The sequence below is a fragment of the Papilio machaon genome, chromosome 20, assembly GCF_912999745.1.
Source record: "Papilio machaon chromosome 20, ilPapMach1.1, whole genome shotgun sequence".
Lineage (NCBI taxonomy): Eukaryota > Metazoa > Arthropoda > Insecta > Lepidoptera > Papilionidae > Papilio > Papilio machaon.
Window position 1 is genome coordinate 1,777,824 of NC_060005.1, and position 23,144 is coordinate 1,800,967.

Here is a 23,144-nt window from a genome sequence, read left to right on the forward strand (position 1 = left end):
TTTCACATTTTTTTATCGTTCATATACTTGTTACTCTAAAAAGAAAAAACATAAAGATGCTTACATTTCATTGAGATTTAATTTGAGGCCTTTTAAAATAGGTATACTATTTACATGATAAAATAGTGCTGTTAAGTAACCGATCGATTTTATCTCGACCAAAAGTTGCACAAATATAAATTTCAACACGTTATTCAACTGACAATGTACAATATGAGCTTTCAAGAGTATTTAAATTTTTAAAAGATAATTATTAGCTTCAAAGCGATGCGATACAAAACAATAGCTTTGTCCGTGCGACCGTGCGGTCATCGATTGTAGACTTTGAATTTTAAGAGACAGGATCTATCAAACGGATTCCTATTTATCAAATAAAATAACAATTAGTTCTAAATTTGCTTCCTTGTGTGCTATTTTAATATGCATTCATAAAGACGTTTAAATCTTACTTAAGCGTCAGTGTTACATGCACGTGATGTCGCGTCCAGTGTCTGAATTAATTTAGTATATCACGGCTTCGTGCCTAGTCCTTTTCTCTATTGTCAAAGTAGATTATAGATAGTGATGTCCCGATCCGAGTCGAGATGTATCGACAGATAGTGTAATGACGCGCTATTAGCGAGGTGTCGACGCGGCGTGGGAGAGAACGCGGCCTACATTCGTTAAGCCGGACAATAGGGATGTACAAATATTTTATATAGTAATTGTTAATATCGATAATATTTTACTTAAGAATTTTATACTAACACAAAATATCATTTATTATTAAATGTTTTGTTAATTTGCTAAAATAATATGTCATTGACGTTGGAAGATGTACTTTTAAAGATTATCTATATTAGCTTCTTTTTTTAGTCTAACAAATTTATATTATTGTTAACGTACTAGATTTAGACTAAGATACTGGGTAAGATTGTTTCAAGTTTTAAAAAAGCTTTTAATTAGAAGCACTATATTTAATTTAGCTGCAACGTTGCTGTTAAAGTTTACTTTAATCAATGTTATCTATCTTGTTAATTTATAGTTTGTATTTCCGTTTACGATCCGAACCGATATAGTACATCACTATTGTCTAATCACAAGCGCAATTACTCTAATTCAAGCGGAATTATTCTGTAGCTATGTAACACTTTAATTGAATTGTTGTGAGACGAAGCCATAATTTGTAGAGGCATGTCGTTCTAATGATCTTTTCTTGATATACACGAATTTTGTATACACGTTTTTATATTAGAAAGTTTACTTTCAACCTTCAAGAATATTTCGCGAAAATGTCAACAATACTCGCTTTACTACAATTTTTGGCTTTTTTTAAAGCAAAAATTTACACGTTATCTAGTTATTATTTTACTTTAAACTTGAATGAATGAAGTCACAATTATGCCAAAGGGAAAAGATAAAATTGTATTATATACGCATATTTCAAATAACTCAACGAAAACATAATTAAGCGTTACCTTTTTTCATCATCGGCTTGAAAAAAAAAAAGAAAAAAAACATCGAAACGCGTGCCTCAGCATTCGAGTCGGCGCGCTTTGTCAGTCGTTCCCGCCAAAAAACGTGTACACTTCAAATGCCAGACATTTCAGAAATTTCTCGCGTTCTGGTTTAGTTTAATTCATTTTGATGGTTTTTAAGCTATCGAATTTGAGATGTATTTTTAAATGATAACATGGCGTAAAACGTTTCGTATTTGTAATTTACGTTTTGTGAAATTACGGTTCTTATAGATGGATAATTTGCAAGCCAAATTGTTAAAAAAAACTAATTAATTAAGTAATAATTAAAGATCCTAAAGTCGCATCTTACAACTTAAAGTAATCAAAAACATATATTATTTTTATCTCGATAAATATAAATAAGGCAATGTATTTATTTTTCCAATTAGTGCACAAAATTGAGCCACTAAAATTTTTAAACGAAGCCATCTTTTACACCTGTTCAACCAGATACAAGTCGTGACATAAAATTAATCGATTTATTACGACTTCACTTGATCTCGACGAAACGACTCGGCGATGTCACGGCTTTTAGTTGAAAAAAAAAACATAGACAAAACGAAAAAGTATTTACTTTGTAAACTGCTAAATATTTTTGTCGCTTGACATTTTTGATTTGTTATTCTGAACGTGAAATCCTTAATATTCTTCTAGATTTTGTCAAAATGACTAGAGAATTATGTAATAAAATAATTCTAAAGCATTGCATGTTCGTAATTTGGTTTTCCTTTCACTTTTTGTCCCATCAAGTTATGTTAGTAAAAATACTGCTTCTGTTTGTCTTAAAATTTTTATGTCATTATTCAAACAAAAACAAAAATAATATTTAAACATAATCATATCTACATTAATTAAATATCGGTATTTGTAGTTTTGTATTTTCAAATATATGACAACAATTACTATAATTAAAGTTAACGAACGACATATATTTTCTAATTGAGGTTAGTATAACCTCTTTTAACATTTCCGAGCATAGACAATCGAGTGACATAGAATATAAAAAAACACGTGCGATACCGCGAGTCGACCTTATACCGAGCAATAGAGGTCAAATTATAGGCGGTCACCAATTTAAATCGCATTAATAGAAATTACACCGGACTGGGGCTATCTTAAATTGTTGCATCAACAAACGACGGCACCGTTTACAACATACAAAATTTAATATTAGTTATTTTATAGATGAACTTAAACTTGAACTAAATTGTAAACATCTACTAAAAGTTAAGTAAAAATAAAAGCCATGCCTTTTAGCTAGTTTAAAAAAGTTAAGGAATGAATGGAGTAAGAGAATTTTTTTAACGGTTTATTTTTACATGAAAAGAAATTATTAATTCGTTAAAAGACGTGTATAATTTGTAGAAATTAGACAACTATTTTTTAGCAATAATAAAAAATAACATTATGGTAATTTATACTTTATTTTGCTTTTGTATATTGTTTAATATAATCGACAATGTTTGTAATAATAAATACATTTATCGAGAATACTGACCAATCAAAACGTTCATTGTTATCATTCGTTGACTGCGTACGTTGATATATGAACCTCAACATACATTAACATACAACATATAGAACTCATACAAGTTCCATTAAAACTTTTATCTCAATAATTATAAGTCATAAACAAATACTTATTTTATTACAAACTTAATTATTTGTCAGCTATTTAAATTCATTTACGAACCTCACAAGCAATCCCCTAACACATAAAATAATTACAAACACACAAAAGTGTCTGAAGACGTCACAATGGGACGCCATATTATGCCGTTTCCCGCCATTCGTCTGACAGTTGTTAGAAAACCATAAACCGCGCCATTACGTGGCTGCCATAATGACGTACTTGCATGCTAATTGCCAACTACTGCTTCGAACACTTCGATATTGTTAGATACGTATAAATTTACTATTACTCGTATCATTTAAGTAATTTCGTATTTATTCTGTGCTATTAACACGAAAATTATAGTACTACTAATAAGTTACATTTAACATGAAAACTTGACCTGGCATATTTCTTGAAACCATGTTTATGTGATCTAAATAATAAACTATTCTTAATACGTGTTTTTCGTTTGTTTCAGCGGTACAAAGAGGCAGAGTTCCACCGACGCAACCCGCGGGACTCGCTCTTCCCGGCCAGTTTGCTCTCACAAACGGCGACCCGGCCGGCGGCCTCAACAGCCACCCCTACCTCTCCTCCTACATATCACTTCTGCTCCGAGCCGAGCCCTACCCTACCTCGCGATACGGCCAGTGCGTCCAGCCCACCAATGTCATGGGCATAGACAATATCTGCGAGCTGGCAGCGAGACTGCTCTTCTCCGCCGTCGAGTGGGCGCGAAACATCCCCTTCTTCCCCGACCTCCAGGTCACCGACCAGGTCGCGTTACTACGACTTGTGTGGTCGGAGTTATTCGTCCTAAACGCATCCCAGTGCTCGATGCCCCTCCACGTGGCGCCGCTGCTCGCCGCCGCGGGCCTGCACGCCTCGCCCATGGCGGCGGACCGCGTGGTCGCCTTCATGGACCACATACGAATCTTCCAAGAGCAAGTGGAGAAGCTGAAGGCACTCCACGTGGACTCGGCGGAGTACTCCTGTCTGAAGGCGATCGTCCTCTTCACGACAGGTAAAATTTTGGACAGTCTTTTCGGGGAAGCGCGGCTTTTGCTTTACAGGGTGGCGGGCGCTGCCGGTTCTGTGACTAACTATGGCGAGCTGGTTGTGTTGGTTAGAACACACCTCGACGCGTACGCCGAGGCGACTCGCGTGCAGCAACCTCCAGCGCCACCGCCACCCTCGGCCGCTTCTTCGGGGTACTATTCAACGCTTGACACGTCTTTGGGCGTCAACTCCTCCTTGTCTTACGGCAGCTTCCTCTCCACACCTACCCGTCTTCCCTCTAACTACACTAGTAGTCCGCGGATACCTGAACCCAGCACATCGTTTAAAATCTGGGATGGTGGGAGCGGGAAGCCTAAGTCAGATCAGGGAGGTTGATGCTACGTGAAGGGATTTTGACCATTTGGGGTGGTGGATGTTTGCGTTTGCCGTTTGGCATTGCGAGTAGATCGTTTCGGTCGTAGGGCGTTCAACAATCGAGTTGTACACGGGGATAATAACTCACGCTCCTTGAAATCCAGTTAAACTGACGTCACGGGGAGTCAGCGACTTATTGTTCTCGAAACGAGACGGAATATTTGTGATAGTGATATTAATTTAAAAAGTGATAAATATTTAATATGTAAATATTAGTAATTCGTACATATGTATCCGTATTAATTTCGTGTACATAATTTTCTTATTTATTATTTCATTAATACATTTCGGTAATTTATTAAAACTAACATTGTTTCATTTCTTTTTCTACTAATTCTTCCTTTTATTTTAATTATGAATTTACATTATAATTATTAACCTCCCCGTATAGGAGCGTTGCATTAGTATTATTACACGCCCAATGCCTAGATTCAATTACGAGACTTGTGAAACGAGCTAAAGAGTTACGTAAACCTTCGATCAAAAATTACTACCGCAATTTATACTGAACTAAGTAAAATAATCCAAAGAATATTCAAAACACTTTAAGATTATTAATATTATAAAAATATATTTTATTTTTATTTATAATATTGATATTAATTAACGCAATAGTGACGACAGTATCGATTAAAGTTTATAAACGATTTATAACGTTACTACAGGTTCTCGAAGTCATAAATAATGAACGCATGATAATCTGGAATACATTTAGTCGTGTGGTGCGAGTGTGACGGTGGAGTTGGCCGTCACCGGAGAAAGTTACTAGCGCGGATAAAACTACATTTATTGGCATTGCATATTCATGGTACCCTCGGGCGTATACCTGGCCAGCGTATCTGGATACTCGCTTTTATGTTGAAATTAACTAATACTACGGACACGGGGATCAAGTTATATTGGAAAGCGGTTTTGTAGTGAATGTATTAGTAACTCCTTTCATGAGTTGGATATCCAGTGACAGCGTACAATGCTTTGAACTACTGTACGGCGCTTTTAAATATACTACGTTTTATGTTCATATATTAGTGTGGTGCTCCAGTTTTATTATACAATGTTATTTTATATCAATAATGGTTAGATGTATGTACTATTAAAAATATTTGATTTCATTCAGCTTTTAAAACATTTTTTCTTGATCGAGGCATTCGTTACGGCGGTTACATGATTTTTTAACAAGAAATAAATACTTGATAAGAATTAGTTTATTTTCAAATATTCTTAGCTATTAATAAAATTAATATTAAAGTGAAACAAAAACAAAAGAAAATATATGTCAACGCAATAAGTCGAAAAATGTGTATAATTCCATAAAACCTATTGATATCTGATTAGCTACATGTTAGCGAAAGTGTCGCTTCTCAGAAACATTGGCAGACGTCCTCTGGTGATAATCGCAACCTGTCGAGTTTTATGTGAGAACCGATAGTAGGACATAGTGTTCACAACTTTACGATGTGAACGGTTTATAGTAGAACTTTCAATTTAATCTGGATTGTGTAATAGTTTCATCATCAGCTCACTATACGTCCCCACCGAGGGGCTCAGTGCCTACCCTAAGTTGGGAGTAACTAGGCCTTAGTCAACCACGCTGGCCAAGTGCGAGTTGGTTGACTTCACACATATCATTGAATTTCTTCTCAGACATGTGCAGGTTGCATCACGATGTTTTCCTTCATCGTAAGAACGTCGGATAAATGTGTACATATGTATGTATGTAAATCGAAAATCGAAAATCACATTGGTACATGGCAGGATTTGAACCCAGGACCTGCAGATTGCAAGTCAAGTGCTTAACCCCTGAGCCACCGACGCTCTTATTTATAGTTTAATGGTTCATTTAATTATTTCTATTCTTAAACTACTCTTAAACTTTGGTTTTGAGTCACTCCAGTAATATTTTTGTGCACAACACATAAAAAAAATCTATATGTAACATGATTATATTATAATTCAGTTATTAATTTAAAACAATATTTTAAAATGCGCAAAGATTAGATTAGAATGTATAGAAGTAATTATTTCCTACAACAATTCAACAAATATATTTAGCTATTTGTTAATAAATGAGCAACATAATATGCATAAAATCTTTTCATTAAAGATAAGATATTATCTATGGTCGAATGTCAAGTAGGGCAGAGACAAATGCGCCTTCTTTCGGTACGAGTCGGCAACAAACGAGATAATTTCTTCTATTGTATTGCTCTCATAACATAAGCATTAGGTACTGACACCCAATAAATGAAGTCATTCATCTATTTTAAATCAGGTTTTATGATATTGTTTTAAATTTAATAGGTATAGTAACTTTGAGAATAGATTCCAAGAATTTAAAAAAAATTAAAAGAACATTTTTTATATTAATAACCTAAGCTTGCTCTATTTTGCTACAGTAAGTCGAGTTTTTTGTTTTTAAAATTAAATACTTGCTCGATAGTTCTATCCGCGACTCCGTCCGCGCGGAATAAAAAAAAAGATAAAAAAGTTCCTATGTCCGTCTCCTAGTTCTAAGCTACCTCCCCATCAATTTTCAGCTAAATCAGTTCGACCGATCTTGACTTATAAATAGTGTAACTAACACGACTTTCTTTTATATATATATAGATAATATTTTGCCTTGTCAATACTTGTATTATGTTAAAGAATTTCAACGCAATATCCATATAATTATTTCTCAAGGGTGTTGCCTAACAATACTGTGAGCACATCCACGTCCATTGTATATTGTAAATGTAAAATATTCAAGCGCATTTATGACATGCAGAGTCACGCCATCTAACAGATATTTTAGGTATACAATAACATACTCTGGACACTTGCGTGAATTTAACGGAATAGAGAAATTATAACAAACATATCTAAAATAATTTACCTTTATACGTCTATGATCAAAGACTAATTAAAAACAGACATGTTTGTATTATCAATTCTACAATGAAACTTTAAAAAATAAATTGTATCTGTATGCAGAGTAAATTTAAAAAAAAATAACACATTACGTTCGGCATACTTGTGTGCAGATGTCACTTGGCTATTTTTTTTCTACACTGACAACCGCGTGTCAATCGCTAGTAGGCCATTAATGTTTTCAGCCAGTGACATGGGTATAATTTCTTCTTTCCATTGAAATCAACTTTGCATGTATAATTTATTTTCATAAACAGAGACAAGGACAGTGATATGTTTTTATACGAGTGTTCTAACACTGAAAATTCACTATTCATCTCAATTATTCGATCGTTAATTCAAATTATTTACTTTAGATTACAGTTAATTTTAAGGGAGAGTTAAATCGTGAGCTTTGTTAAATAATATCAATAATGACTATTTGTTAGAGCTATATTAAGTAACATTAAAACTGAAATTTAGTAGCTACTAAAAACCTAGGCACAAAATCATAATGCGTCAAGAACAAAAAAGTAATAGAGCTGCGGGCTTATCCTTCGGGGTCTTTTAAACGGTCTTGCACACAAGTGTCTCTTTCACGCTTATTAAATAGCACATGAGAGAGAGCAGGAAGTGCGGCGTGTGTTGTGCTGCTAACGGTACAGAGGTCGTGACGGTAAGACTCCGGGCGAGTCACGATTTTGAAAAAGTGTCGGACGCTCGGGACCCGGGCGCTTGCGTTCCGAGATATTGCCGCGTGGTGCAAATGATTAAATATTATTTTAAAACTACAGTAAGCTTTATACTCTAAAGAAATTAACTAGATACATTTAAGAGCGATCTGTATTCATATACGGTTTTATTATTTACTACCTTTTGCCCACGACTCTATTCCTGTGTGTTCCAGATTATGCTGTTGAACCGTTCTGGAGATCTATCCATCCATCCATCTAAATATTCGCATTTATAATATTAGTAAGACTTTGTTTTGAGTGTACATTGAAAACAAAATCGCTTTATAAAGATAAATCAAGTTTTTAATTGTTACTTTACAAATATTTTAGACAAAATTTGAAATTCAAAAGATTAACTGAACTCGGTCAATATATCCAAGCGTCATTTTCAAGTATCGAATTCATACGTATGAGAACACTATTGTTGTCTCTATTTGTACAAAGAGAATGATGGGGATAGCAACATTTTCATGACAGGTGCTACGACAAGATCGGCTATCAGCGAAAACACCAATCTTCTCGATATAATTTCGTAAATACCTTTTTTTCAATAGTGTGTCAATAAAAACGCTGCTTCTTATAACTTGTGTTTGCAATGCATAATGCATTCAGTATATATCAAAGTATTACATGGTTTATTTTATATTGTATCGTCCTTACACAGTAACAAAGATGTTAAACATTTTCTAAGGCTTATGTCTTTACCTTCTGTGTACTTCTACGACTATTAAAAGGTCCTTTTACCAACTTCTTATCATGTTAATACGTGAAGTGAAAACTTTGTACCCCTTTTTAAGGAAATTGTGCAAACAAATGAACGTGTAAAAGTAAATGTCGCGAAGTGCATAAAGCTATTCTTAGTCAAAAATATAAACTCGGGTGTCGAATAAACTTCGTGATTTGCTTCCCAAAGTGAGCTCAAAAGGGGAAGAAAAATATAACAATATCCCCAAAAGTTGAGATTCAATTTGCTATTGGTATGAAAATGCAAATCATCGGTCCACCTTGCCGCCTTAATTTGTTACATTGTTAAATATTTTAAACTGAGAAATCATAGATATCGTCTCTTACCAAAATTAAGTCCCTATTGTGATACAATTACTTGCAAATTCTAAGCAATTTGTAGACCATACCTCGTACAGTATCCATTGAAGCGTAAAAGGCAAAATTCAGTGCACAACACTTAACTAAAGCATCGATGTATCGCGGCATGAAATTGCGCAGTGCGATTGACGGTCAAGATATATTGACGTGATATGACTTTGTGTGTTTAGTAAATTGAATTATATGCCACAAACAGACGATAGTTTTAATAATAAAAATAGTTTTATACAAAACAAAAACCTATCACCTTCGGTTTCCACTGCCGATACACTTGTATCAAAACATATTGTCGATTAATTAATTAATTAAGAAACGGCTTAACTCACGTTTTGATCGCCCGGTGGCGGCACCGACTAGTTTCGGACCCATCGGGGGTCCATCTTCAGGGCGAGTGTTTAATCCGAAGACTTCGCGGTCGCGTCGCGTCTCGCACTGAGTGTGTGTTGAGTGAGTTAAGCCGTTTCTTAATTAATTAATTATGATGTCTCACGAAAGTTTAAACATATTGTCGATAGCTATATGTTTTTCGACAGTTCTTTTGGCATTAGAATTTCAGGGTTAAATTGAATACTTTCGGACCTGGATAGTCTGGTTTAAGGTGATATTTTCCTCGCATATTGATGTTTCCCTCTAACCCAAGTTTCTCGCTTTTGGAGGAAATCCATCTGAACCGGACAATAACTCTCACTTGTAGAGGTCTGCCGCTTCAGTTCTCGCTTATCCATCTTCGACTATAGAGCCTAACCAAGAATATAAAAATTCTAGTCTGAGGGCCCTTCAATCGGTTTATTTGTTAAAACACTTTCTAATGTAATGAGAGAAATCAGTTCCGTATTTTTCGCAATATGGCGAGGGTTTTATATGTCTGGTAAGGATATATTTATAACTTATAATAGCTGTCGCCCGTGACTCCGTCCGTACGGGATTAAATAAGTAGTAAGTATAAAATTAAATAAGTACCCTGTGTGTTGTTCCAGACTATGTTCTACACCTTTGCGAAATTTCATCAAGATCCGCTAAGCCGTTTCGATAGTACCTTCTAACAAACATCCATGTAAACTTTCGCTTAAATAATATTAGTAAGATTTAACATAATAACGTTTATATTGAGGTACTTTAATTTTACGAATGTACTGATTTGAGACGTGAATTTTATGCCATCACCCTAACACAAAACGTACAAGATAATAAACAATATTGACGAACATAAGGGACAAAGACCTCAAAAACACCAATAAACTGATCACAGATGCGTACCGAATCACCCGGCAACGACATTTTGTGTTAATAAAAAAAAACACAACAAATATTGAGCAAATTGAAATTCTGCCGATTGGAAACGGCGGCCACCCTTGTCACAACCGCGCGTGTCAAATGAACAAATATCAAAACATCTTGCGACAAAAACGCGATAAAGAAAACGGATGTTTTATTTATTTTTCACGGCAAATGGCTTTATTTTGTGTCAACATTTTAACACTGTCTCCTCTAAAACTGAGAATATGCTTTTAAATACTAAATAAAGTTGTGGCCAGTATCATACGAAAGCGGTTTCCTTAAAACTCTTTTCACTACTAATTATTCTGAGGAACACTACTCATTGTTAACCAGAAAAGGTTCACCTCTTTAAAGTTTATATTACTTAGAGAGCCATAGGTCATAGTAATCTAGGTATTTTAATATCCTTCATAAACTTATGTCAACTTTAAACAGTAATTAATTAGCAGATGATAATCTTTGTTTACAGCCGTTTTGTACTATGCCAGACTTGGTCGTATTGCACCGTTATTGCTGTGATTCACAAACGAAATTACACTTTATTTGTTAAGGAAAACGGATCATTTTCCTTTCAACTTATTTTCCATAATTAAAGAGGTGAAAGTTCGAGACGGAGTCGCCAATTCCACGCATTCAAGTGAATAGGGCTTGAAAACACATCCTAAAACATTCGAATTACTAAAAATGTAAAAAGAATCGCTTCTTTTATAACTTTTACTTAACTTTCTTTATCTTTTAAAAAGGTAGTTGGTAAACGCCAAAGTCAATAGATGTTAGAATTACCTACAAAGAAAGGAGTACCACTATAGTACATATTTAACATAAAAATTGTAAACAAGCCTTCTAAGAAGAATCTCCACTATTATACTTCGAAATAAATAGAGTTACATTAAGATGGAAAATCGAAATTATATCAAATTAGCTGTCGCCCGTGACTCCGTCCTCGCGCAATTAAAAAAAACATAATAAGAAGCCTATGTGTTCTTCCAGACTATGTTCTACGTATTTTTTTTTTTTCAAAATCGTATCGTTCGGTGAATTTTAGATCGTTAGAATTTGTGTGATTATCATTAGAAAAAAAATTATATATATAATAGATAATACACAAAGCGTGGCCACAGTAGTATTAAAGTGGAATAAAATCCTTGTTAATGTTAACTTCTTGAGAACAATACACAATAAAACATTCGATATATTTAACTTCACGCCTGCTTTACCGTGACCGATTCAATTCCATTTATATATTGTCCTTTGTATAAAAAATTTAAAAGAAAATCTCACTCAAGTGTGTAATAAAACACAAATTATTGAAATCATTCCGATGTTTGGTGAATTGAGTTCTAAATTCAGAAGTTAACGGTCATCGACCTTAACCTAAACTGTAAAGACTTTAATGAATAAATATTATCATCCCTTATATTTTCTTTGAAAATAACAAAGACAGATACAAAAAGGTTTTAGAAATGAAAATGACTTTCAAACGTCAACTTCTTTCACATTAATGTAGCCATGAAGTTAACGAAATCTGTTGTCGACGGTCAATTTAAAAGTTATGCATTTTAATTTAAGAATGTTCTCTTATAGACATGCTGAAAGTTTAGGCCTAAATATCTATATTCTATCTATGTCTATCATAAAAAACCTAAAATACAGACAAAGATATAGCCATTTACTCAGCGGAACCGGCTTGTTAGTTCATCTAAGTACATCAATCCATTTAAATACAGAGATAATATAGAGTTAGATCCATTTTACACTAGCGCGATTATGTGTACAACTGTGAACGTGTGCGACTGAACATACCGTACCACTACTGTACATATTGTTGTTCCTCTTTTTTTTTCAAGTAGAATTATAGGACAGACTATGTCTTTAAAAAGTTTTGATTAAAATTCAATGTTGGAAACAGGATTCGCTTGTGTCCACAATCGCGCGGCTAATAGCATAGTGAAAAAAGGGTCTAAATAGAATTGATTGCGTAGAGATGTTATACAAATAAATAAATAAAGAGATCGTGATTGATATAGTTTCGTATAGACATTGACAAGCGCTGCTGATACCATCTGTTACGCATTACAAATACTTACTATTTCTCATTTATTTTTTATTTAACCTCCACTCAATCACAAATTGTATATTACGTTTTATTTGTTATTCATTTGTTTTAGTTCTTTTTGTTTAAAGATAAAAATGTAAGCGGTAACGTGAGGTTTTAAAGATAAAAAAAAAAATTTGAGAGGTGTCAAGGGACACCCAGATGGAACGAAGTTCCTTTCGATTAATTAGTGAAGGAACCAATGTTTATTCTATGAATAAAAAACTTAAGTCTTCACAAGAAGTAGGTACATTTTATTTCTATGAATTTTCGTTATAATATTGTCACGTCGTTGCCATGGTGAAGTAGCGCTCATTCGTCGTTAACATATTTACTATAGCAAAAAGAGTCGTGACAACTTTTCGTAAGAATTTTTTCCGTCTAGCCCCCTTTCACAACGCGCGATAAGGAACTTCGTTCCAACTGAAATTTATAATTTGCGATTCAATTACCTTAATCATATTTATATAGTGATATCTATAGTAGATATTGTTTCATTATTATAGTAATGTTCGTAAAAAATATTATCAAGAATTATGTTAGTACTAGCTTTCGCCCGCGACTCCGTCCCATCGGAATCAAAAAAACGTAACCTATGTGTTCTTCCAGCCTACTCCAAAATTCATCGAGATCCGTTGAGTCGTTCTGGAGATACCTTCAAACAAACATCCATCAATCAAACATTCGCATTTATAATATTAGTATAATTTAGCCAAGTATAACCACAGTACGTGCATTAGTGGTCGCAAACACGAGCATTGCCGCGGCCGCAGATGTTGTGTATGACCGCTGCCGTCTCATCTTTAACCCTCACCCTATACTTTCTACTGTACGTATATTAATAATAATGTATCTGAAATTTTGGTAATTAATCTTTTTTTTCTATAAATTTTACCTACACGCTGGTTTAAATTTAGTGTACTAAGTACATAGAATAATATTAAGCCAAAAAAATAATAATAATCTAAAAATATAGATTCGTAAAAAATTGATGATCTCGTATTATAACCCTATTTTTTCTTTATTATATATACTAAAGTTTCAATACGTGGCCGCTATTAGACTATTTAAATTAAACAAATAATTACTAGTAAATTTCAGTTGCATCATTTTACCCGTGTAGCGTGTGCTCACAGTAAGAGATATGCAAATAGCCGGCACACGAGATGTGATAAATTTTTGGGCGACCACCGCTGGGGCATGGGGATGGGTTAATTGAATTACGTGTCGCTACCAATTACGCGGTTCTATAGCTTGCCAATGCTACCATCCCTTTGATATTTACTATATTCAAGAGGCTAAGCGTGAATTTACAACAATGTAATGTAAGTTACACGAATATTTCTCTAGAAAAACTATATTTTGACGTAGGAGTTCTTGCTTTGTGTTCATCAGCTCACTGTAAGTCCCACTGAGAGGCTGAGAGCCTACTCTAAGTTAGGGGTGACTAGGCCATAGTCAACCACGTTGGCTCAGTGCGTGATGGTTGACTTCACATATGTCTTTGAATTTCTTTGCAGAAATGTGCAGGTTGCATCACGGATAAATGTACGAGTACATGAGCCACCGACTTCAATTTTTTTTTCAAATCCGATATTGCCCACTAATAGGCTATTTTTCCATGCGTTATTGTTTTTATTCAACCAGTAAATTTCAATTAAATCTATTGAAAAATCAAACATAAGTAATACCCGATTATTCGAGAACATCCGGACTGAAAATCAATTCAACATTGATATAGGTTGGCATTCATAGCGACGCATTCAAATCCGCACCTCCAGACTTGGGACCTATCCTTTGTACTGTTGTCACCTTATCTACCACAACTTCTGCTGCAAGTGAATAGCAAGACGCGGCGACTGTCATACGTTCGGACTCTGATGCTTGAATCAAATGCCTTTATCATCATAGATACAATTTTGTAAATTACAATAGGTCTCGACTATTGGGCATTCCGATTTCAGAGATAGTAGATTCAATTTAGTTACGAATTTAGTTATAAGACGTTTAAGATCATACTGTAAGTTTCTGAGACAAAAATCTCTGTACAAAACATAGCGTAATCCCTGTTGCCCTGTCATTATTAAAAAAAAACAGACAATATGTTTTAAACGGGCATTTCAGTCTCAGAACGACACGATTACTTTTTGTTGGAAGGCTTATAAATCCAATAATAGTGACAAATATATTCTTACTTACTTTTTTTTTTCACTTGATTTATTCTTATTGTTTTTAACAGTCAATGCATAAACAATTGTCGCTTTAATTGATAACAAATTAAGTCAGCGCCTATGCACTATACTATAGCTTATAGCTTAGTAAAAGATTTCTATATTTCGATATTTCTAGGTATATTGATTATCTTGATTTTCATTTCTAATCGTGGGTTTCTGAGATAGAAATCTCCGTTTAAAACATATTGTTATCTTTGTTTTGTCAAAGAGAGTTTGGTCTCAGAAACCAGCGGTAAATCTTAAAGCAAGTATGTGTGACTTTAAAATTAACCGACACGATCGCTGACGGCACCCTGGTGTGACATTAATATGGATATTATTATCAGTCACAAGCATTTAATGACCACTAACAAGAACCCCAAAGTCATCATTTAATATACACGCAGTTAAACTAAATTACTAATATTTGACTGTTTAGGAAGGTCATTTTATACTGGTTATAGTGTTGCCACAATTTAAAACATTTCATATTTTATTCATACTCTTACATTAATTTTAAATTAATTAAAAATTGTTATGATCATCATTTTAAAAATAAATTTATTTTTAATTCCGAGTTATAAGAAAAATGTCCGGAACTTACTGATAGAAAAACTTATTTTTTTAAATATTATTTTCTATTATTAAATTAATGTATTATTTATTATTTTAATTGACATAAAACATGTATAGCAACGCTGGCAACCCTTTTGTTTATTATTGTACAAGTCAGCACTATTGTATCGAAGTTGTTTGCGGAGGACCTTGTTTACCTGACCTTTGAGTTTGTAGCTAAGCGGTCTTCAAACTATTGTTTTAAATCATTTAATTACTATTTACATTGAATACATTTAATAAGTTAAGCTTTAATTAATATAACTTTTTTAAATTTTATTTTAAAAAATATTTATTCATATAATCTTTGTTGAAATATTGTAAAAGGCGCAGCTAATGCGATTAGTTCTGACAGAAAATGTAGAAACACATCATGGGCTTAGAAAATGACATAGAAGAAAAAGACATGACATGACAGCTATAGTACGAAAGCATAGTACGAAAGGCGTCTCGTGACACTTTTTGAGGTTAACAGGGTGGCGCTAGTGGGCCATCAAAAGGTATTAAGACTATTACAAAACAATCATACTAATATTATAAATGCGAATGTTTAGATGGATATTTGTTTGAAGGTATCTCCGGAACGGTACAACGGATCTTGATTATTTAGTAGTATTTATATATCTTTACAAAATTGTTCCACAATGTTAGTTACCATACTTCTCCGAAACGACTTGATGATCGTCTTTCGGTCCGTTGCTCGTTTGCCCCCTTCTCCTATAAAAAAAAAACGACTTGATGGATTTTTATAATATTTGATATGAAATTCGGTAGTTCTGAGAATCGGCTACTATATATTTTTCATACCCCTATTTTTTTTATTATGTGCGGACTGAGTCGCAGGCGACAGCTAGTTATTTTATAATCATGAGAGTGATGCCATATTACCGATGACGACAGACAGACAAACGAGGTAACGAAAACGTTTGCGGTGTCGAGACGCCGTTGTGGCATCTCTCTAATGTATATTTACTATTCAATTGGTATGTCTTAAGTTTAGTTATTGAACTGGTTATACTCTAAAACAATAAACAACACCAATTAAGTTTATAATTTTTTCGCAATTTGTAAAATTTCGCAGTTTAATAAATTCGTCTGGCTACTTGCATAATTTTTACATATTCTATCATGGTTTATTTTAATTAATTAAAATCAGAAGCTCTAAAGATGATATCTATGTATAATTACTTTATATGTTAACGTTAACATTTAAATTGATTTAAATTATCATAAAACTAAGTGACGGAAACTTTTATCTCCGTTGATAATTTTTCGTATAATGAATTGTAATTTACAAAACCATAGTCACAAATCTATGAGCATGTTAACAAGTTTCTGGTAGCTGTTCTTAATCTAAAAATAAGAATATTGTTTCTTATTCCCGTTTTATCTGAAACTACATCTGTGCCAGATTTTGTGTTTGTGTATATATATACAAATGTGACAAAAGTGTATATATATATATACATACACCACTTTTATTACACTTTATTTATTAAGTTTTTTTTATATTTAATTAGCACGGACGTAGTCGCAGACGACAGCTAGTACTATATAACTTAAAGAAAAAAGGGAATTGGAAATATGCACATTAGACTTTATATTCAATGGTCTTGCTTGATCGGTTAGGATATTGTAACTACATCAAAATTACAATGTGTTTACAAACCTTTAGCACGTCATTAACTACAAAACCGCCGTAACCGAAGGGTTCAGGTCAAACAAAACCGAACACAAACAAGGAAGCGCACAAATCAAGCGAGATATTCAATCTCAGTTCTAAGGGCCACAATAACATTAGAATATCTCATCTGATACGCCACAAACTAAAGGGCTTAGCGACATTACGCCCTTGAAAATTCACAGAATTACTGTAACTACATGCGTCATAGAAAATAATATTAATTCTTAGCTTGTAACAATATAACAGAAGAACTTATTATTTTGTTTGCACTTAGATCCGCTTCATAAAAAAAAAATAGTTTGTTACAAATTAAATAGGTACTCTAGTCTATTCTGAACCCTAGTATTCTCTCTCAAGTCTCTTGTGCACAAGTAATGATCAAAGAGCATTTCGTATTTTCCTTAATTCCTTCACTCTCAATAACTCAACATGTAAAACGAAATGTGAAATATTTATAGCAACATTTTGGCGTACTTATGGGCACGTTTTATAAATATAAAATTTCCATATTATTTATTTAAAACAAAAACAATTAAGATGACTATTATGTCTTACTAATATTAGCCTTATGTTTTTTTAACGTTTTCAATTATTTTGTTATATAAAATACATAAGTATAACATATAAAAATATAAAGTTAAAATGCAAATAAAGTTTTTAAAACTCTTAAGTTTTATTCTATAAATATAGTCATCATTTTTTTTATTTCTCACCATTACATTTTCCTCAAGCTTTTTCTAATCTATATATATAAAAGAAAGTCGTGTTAGTTACACCATTTATAACTCAAGAACGGCTGAATCGATTTGACTGAAAATTGGTGGGCAGGTAGCTTAGAACCAGGAATAGGACATAGGATAATTTTTACCCCGTTTTCTTTTTTTTTTTTTTATTCCGCGCGGACGGAGTCGCGGGAAAAAGCTAGTTTAACATAAGATAAATAAAATACTAATTTACGTAATTCAACTATAAATAGTTTAAAAAGAAACATGGAAAAAAACTATTCAGTAACTAAGTGTTTTAGAAAACATCCAGTATCGTTAACTCCACGTTTAACGATTTGTAAAGGGATACGGAAGGGATAGGTGAAGGGCCTGGCGAACAAATTAAGGGATCCTAATGGTTATCGGCGGTATCTCGGCGTTAGGCAATGTTTAAGCAGGCCTTTAGTGACGTGCGGGATGAATTTTAATGTCCCCAACCGATGTCGTAGCGGTTGATACATCTTGAGATTGCGGTGTTGACTATAGAGAGATCGTATTAAAATTTACGTACATGTTACATGATGCCATGGTTTAGTTAAGGATGTGAACTATGCATTATAATTAGTGTACCCAGGAGAAACATTTTGGGTTTATTTGATTAAGTGCAAGTTTTAGATTTTTTTAGCCGATATTGTTTAATACTCTGCATTCTAACTAAGATGTTTGTAATTAAAATCAATATAACAATCAAGCTGTTGAAGATCATAACTTTAGGAAAGAAAATTTTTACTGAACAGTTCGTGTGTAAGCTACCGAGAACTGTAGTTTAACTGATAATTACAATATTGTCTACATGCATACGTTTTTAACTGAACAGTCCAGTGTTCAGTAAAAACTGTACAGTTGAAATTGAAAGTGTATAGCTTTAAAAGTACAAAGTTTAATATTATCGTATTTAAGAACCAGCAAGTCGTGATACTCGTGACAAATGGACTACTGATAGCTGAGTATCGATATTAAATCGATATACGAATATTGGATATCGATAAACACGAGAAATCGATTAGATTGATATCTTTGCAGCTGAGTGAAGCGAATGAACACGAGTAGAAATACAAGAGGTTATTTATTATTGTTCATAATGAATTCTTACCATAGTCCTATATTTATTCAGTAAAAAAGTACAAATTAATAAATGAATTATCTTCACGTATTTAACAATTAACATGTCACTTTGTATTTTACTTAAGTGTTACCATATGTAACATTTTTTTTTCTACTATTGTCAATATATTGGTATAATTAAACCAGGGTAATTCCTGGTTTGAATATGGCAATAAAATTATGAAAGCAACATATAGCTTTCGTATCGTAGATGGATAAAAGACGATTCAGATCTCCAGCTTTGTTTAGATACCGAATCGATAACAGGCTATTGTTTGAGTTCAAACGATTTATGCATTGGTTGCTTTTATTGAAGCGGGAAGCTTTGTCTATTGCCTTTTCAGTTTAATGCTTGTTTTACACAAGGGAAGAGCAGTGAGGAAATATTTTAGGATAGTACAGTAAAGTTTTTCTTTTGTGTGAAACTAGTATAAGTGACGTAATTGTATATAAATATTAAAACATATCATTTCTTGTTAAAGCATATCTGGACGTTATCTTACTAGCGTTATAAATGTCAGTGTTTGGATGCATGGTTCTAGGTATCTCCAGAACTGCTGCATGTATGTCGATAGAATTTGGTATAGATGTAGAATACTATCTGAAACAAAACATAAACTACCTAATAATCCAAAAATGTTTGATTCACTCGATAATGGTTCGACATATATTTTTGAAATTTGGCACAGATAGAAAAAAAAAGTCTCACACATCAGATTTTTTTTTACTTATTTTATTACTTTTTTTCATTATATTCTGCGTAGACGAAGTCGCGTGCGATAGTTTGTTAACATTATATTAGTTTGGATGGATATGGTATAGATGTAGAAAACTGTCTGGAACAATACATAGGATATTGCACTAACTAACTAGGGTGACGCCTTACTTAGGATACTTAACAAGATATTTTTTTATTCCGCGCGAAGTTGCGGGTAAAAGCTAGTATGTTTATATTGTCTTGAACCCTTGTTACCGGGTTGTTGTGTGCTGTTAGGAATGTATTTCATTTAATCCAATAAAAAGTGTTGTAATCACTATGTAAGTCGCACAAGCATGTAAGAAACTAGATCTCACTAATGGTATATAAATAATAGTTTATAGTTTATTCACCTCGGAAGTTGATAAGGTGTTAAAAATCTATGTTATAATTCTCGTGAATTTTCATCACCGAAATGATAACAAAACAAAAGATAACGTACTCTCAATTACTCAAAATGTACTTTATCTTTTCTTGATCGGAATATGGTGTTAGTGTTTTAAGTTCTGATTGCCTCTTAAGGCAAATGCAGTAGCGATTATTAACTAATTTAAAAGGCTTAAAAAAACTATCAATTTCATTTAATTCTTTTTTTATATTTTTAATTTAATTTAGAATTGTACGAAGCTGAAAGAACACATTTACAGAATTTGCAATTTAGATTTTTTTTTCACGTAACTTTTTACGTACTACTAACGAAGGTAAGAAAATTAACATTTCGTACAGTAGGTTCCGTTACAACAACTACGCTCTCTTTGTGCATTTTCCACTATGTCCACTGCCAAACAGAACAGTGAACAAAATACGCCACTGGTATATAAACATGCACAGTTACTAATCGCGTTTTAAACATATCCACTATGTGTGTTTAACGTCCATCTCGATGAATCAGATAACAGCTGTCAATAGTTTAAAACTTGAGCTGGCAACACTATGCTCTGTCAGTGCGACGTTGACAGGTGTCTACGTCCGGGGAAGGGAGGGGACGCATGCCACGACGCAATCAGTCGAGTCACGGCTATTAAGTTGTGTACACACTAGTTTTTTTTAATTACTGTAATGACAATTGGAATCTTTAATTGTACTTTAATCTAAAAGTTTTCTTTAACAAAGAATACTTACGTTAAATAACAGAAGCTAATTAAAAATAATCTTTACTTCTAAGGAATCGTTTAAAAAACCAAAATAAAAATAACATATGGCCCTTCTAAAACTATCTCTTACAAATAAAATGCAATGAAAACCCATGTAAACCGCGTGTCAAGATAAGACAAACAGAAGTCTAACTAGATGCATCATACATTTCCTAGGCACTCACACTGGCTCTCTACTAAATCAATGTCCACCATATAAGTATTCTCACAGAGCAATTGCAATACTGCATGACGGTAAAAGATATTGCAGTATACTAATAAACATGCTGTTATTTTTACAATTAGAAATCTGTTCTATATCAATCAAAGACATCGGTCGTTTTAATGCATAGCTCTAAAACGAAAACTTATTAAACTGTTTGTTAAAAATCTTTTAAACAATGTTCTAGCAAATTTACAAGTATCAGTAAATACTTTAAAGAATTTGATACCGCACGCTCCATAACTTTTCAACATATCTTAACGCGTCTAATTAAAAAGTCAACAGCGGAGAAACCTTTGGGTACACTTGATTATACATCTTAATTTAGCAGGTTAATGTGGATTCACACGTGAACCCTGAGGTGAGAGCGATCCACCATCGGCAAGGTCGATATTTAGTTGCAATTAAAAATGAAATCTAACACAATTTAATAAAGTCAATAATCCTGTGACTAAAGTCTAAAGTACAATTAAGAAAGTATCTGATAAGCTTTCACATAACTTGTAGAAAATAGGACTCTATATCTATGGGTTTAAAGACTGGATTATATTGTCTAGAGTTAGTAGACCGGTTGGCCGGTCGCGAACTTTTCCCTATAAATTTGTGTCGGCTCGCCTCACGACGTGCTTGTGTAGAGGAGCTTAATCGAGTATGGAACAATACGAACGACGCCTTTATCACATTCCTTATTAATAAACTAAATGTATACTTTAATATTTATGGTACATTAAGTTTGTACATAGGTTAACAACACAGAAACAACATTAAACCTTTTTTGTCTGATATTTGGTGTTCTGTAGGTGACTTCGTGCTTTTAGCTAAAAGTGCATATGCATCTCTTATGCCCGAATACTGAAACGTTACTTAAATATCTCCTTTCGTAAGCATTGCTTACAATTTAACAGACGTCAAAATTTAAGTGGTATACACAAACGCAAATCAAGACATGTAAGAGCGTGATTCCGTAAGTAGACGTATTATTTTTACGTCATGGCAACATCCTTTGTTTTCGGTCAAAGAGTGTATAAAAAATACTTGTTCTCGATTACGTTTTCTTAAAATTCACTTTACGTATCCGTTTCACGCAGCATGGCTTGGACAACCTATAGTTGTAAGACGTGTTCATTCCCAAATAGTAAAGAAAATTAAAATAAAAATACTAAATAATCAAAAATCAAAGAAGGTTGTTAAAAAATATCCTTTCTGTTTAAAGTATTTTTAAATAAAAAAATTTAAAAAATTTGACCATACTTTTGTAGAATGGAAAGCATCTGGCGTTATGTTTTGACAAGTTTAAATTAATAAAATTTTAATAAATCATAATATCATCAAGACACTTTTTAAGTAGTTTAAGCGGGCGCAGACAGATGTCGCTACAAACCTATTTGCGATTTCGATATATTATTCTCGTTCAGTCGGCATTTTTATATAAATACTAGCTGTCGCCCGCGACTCCGTTCGTGCGCAGTTAAAAAAAACTTTATAGGGGTATGAATAATAGATTTTGGCCGATTCTCAGACCTACTGAATATGCTCACAAAATTTCATGAGAATCGGTCAAGCCATTTCGGAGGAATACGGGAACGAACATTGTGACATGAGAATTTTATTTGTCCGAATGCGATGATTATGATGAAGCAGACATGTTAACACCTTAGATTTTTACTTTTAAGATAGCCCGCGACCACTCTTAAATTGTTGGCGTACTTAAGTCGACATGACAGTTCTTTTGACAGCAAAATGTCGTTGAGTGACGATCCAGTATAAGAAATGTGATATTGAGTGGCCTTTAAGCATGGTACGACTTGAGTGGCATCAAAGTTGAGATGCGTCTTTAACTGACTTACGAAAATTCCATATTGGAGTTTAAGCGTGGTCTTATAATTTAAGACGCTCTTACATATTTAAGTGACGTTTCAGTATTCGGGCATTAGGTATGTTTTTCGTATGCACTGCGATGCCCTCGCTAAGACGAGCACGGACGAACTAATATTTTCTGAAAG

General features: G+C 33.4%; 1 protein-coding gene across 1 annotated transcript in view; it reads left to right on the forward strand.

Annotated features, from left to right (window-relative positions):
* LOC106709984 (steroid receptor seven-up, isoforms B/C) overlaps positions 1 to 23,144 on the forward strand; it is a 59,842-nt gene that overhangs the window by 13,859 nt on the left and 22,839 nt on the right. Inside the window, exon 3 of the mRNA XM_045682725.1 lies at positions 3,593 to 4,138. Coding sequence (XP_045538681.1) covers positions 3,593 to 4,138 — 546 coding nt within the window. The remainder of the gene's footprint in view (positions 1 to 3,592; positions 4,139 to 23,144) is intronic.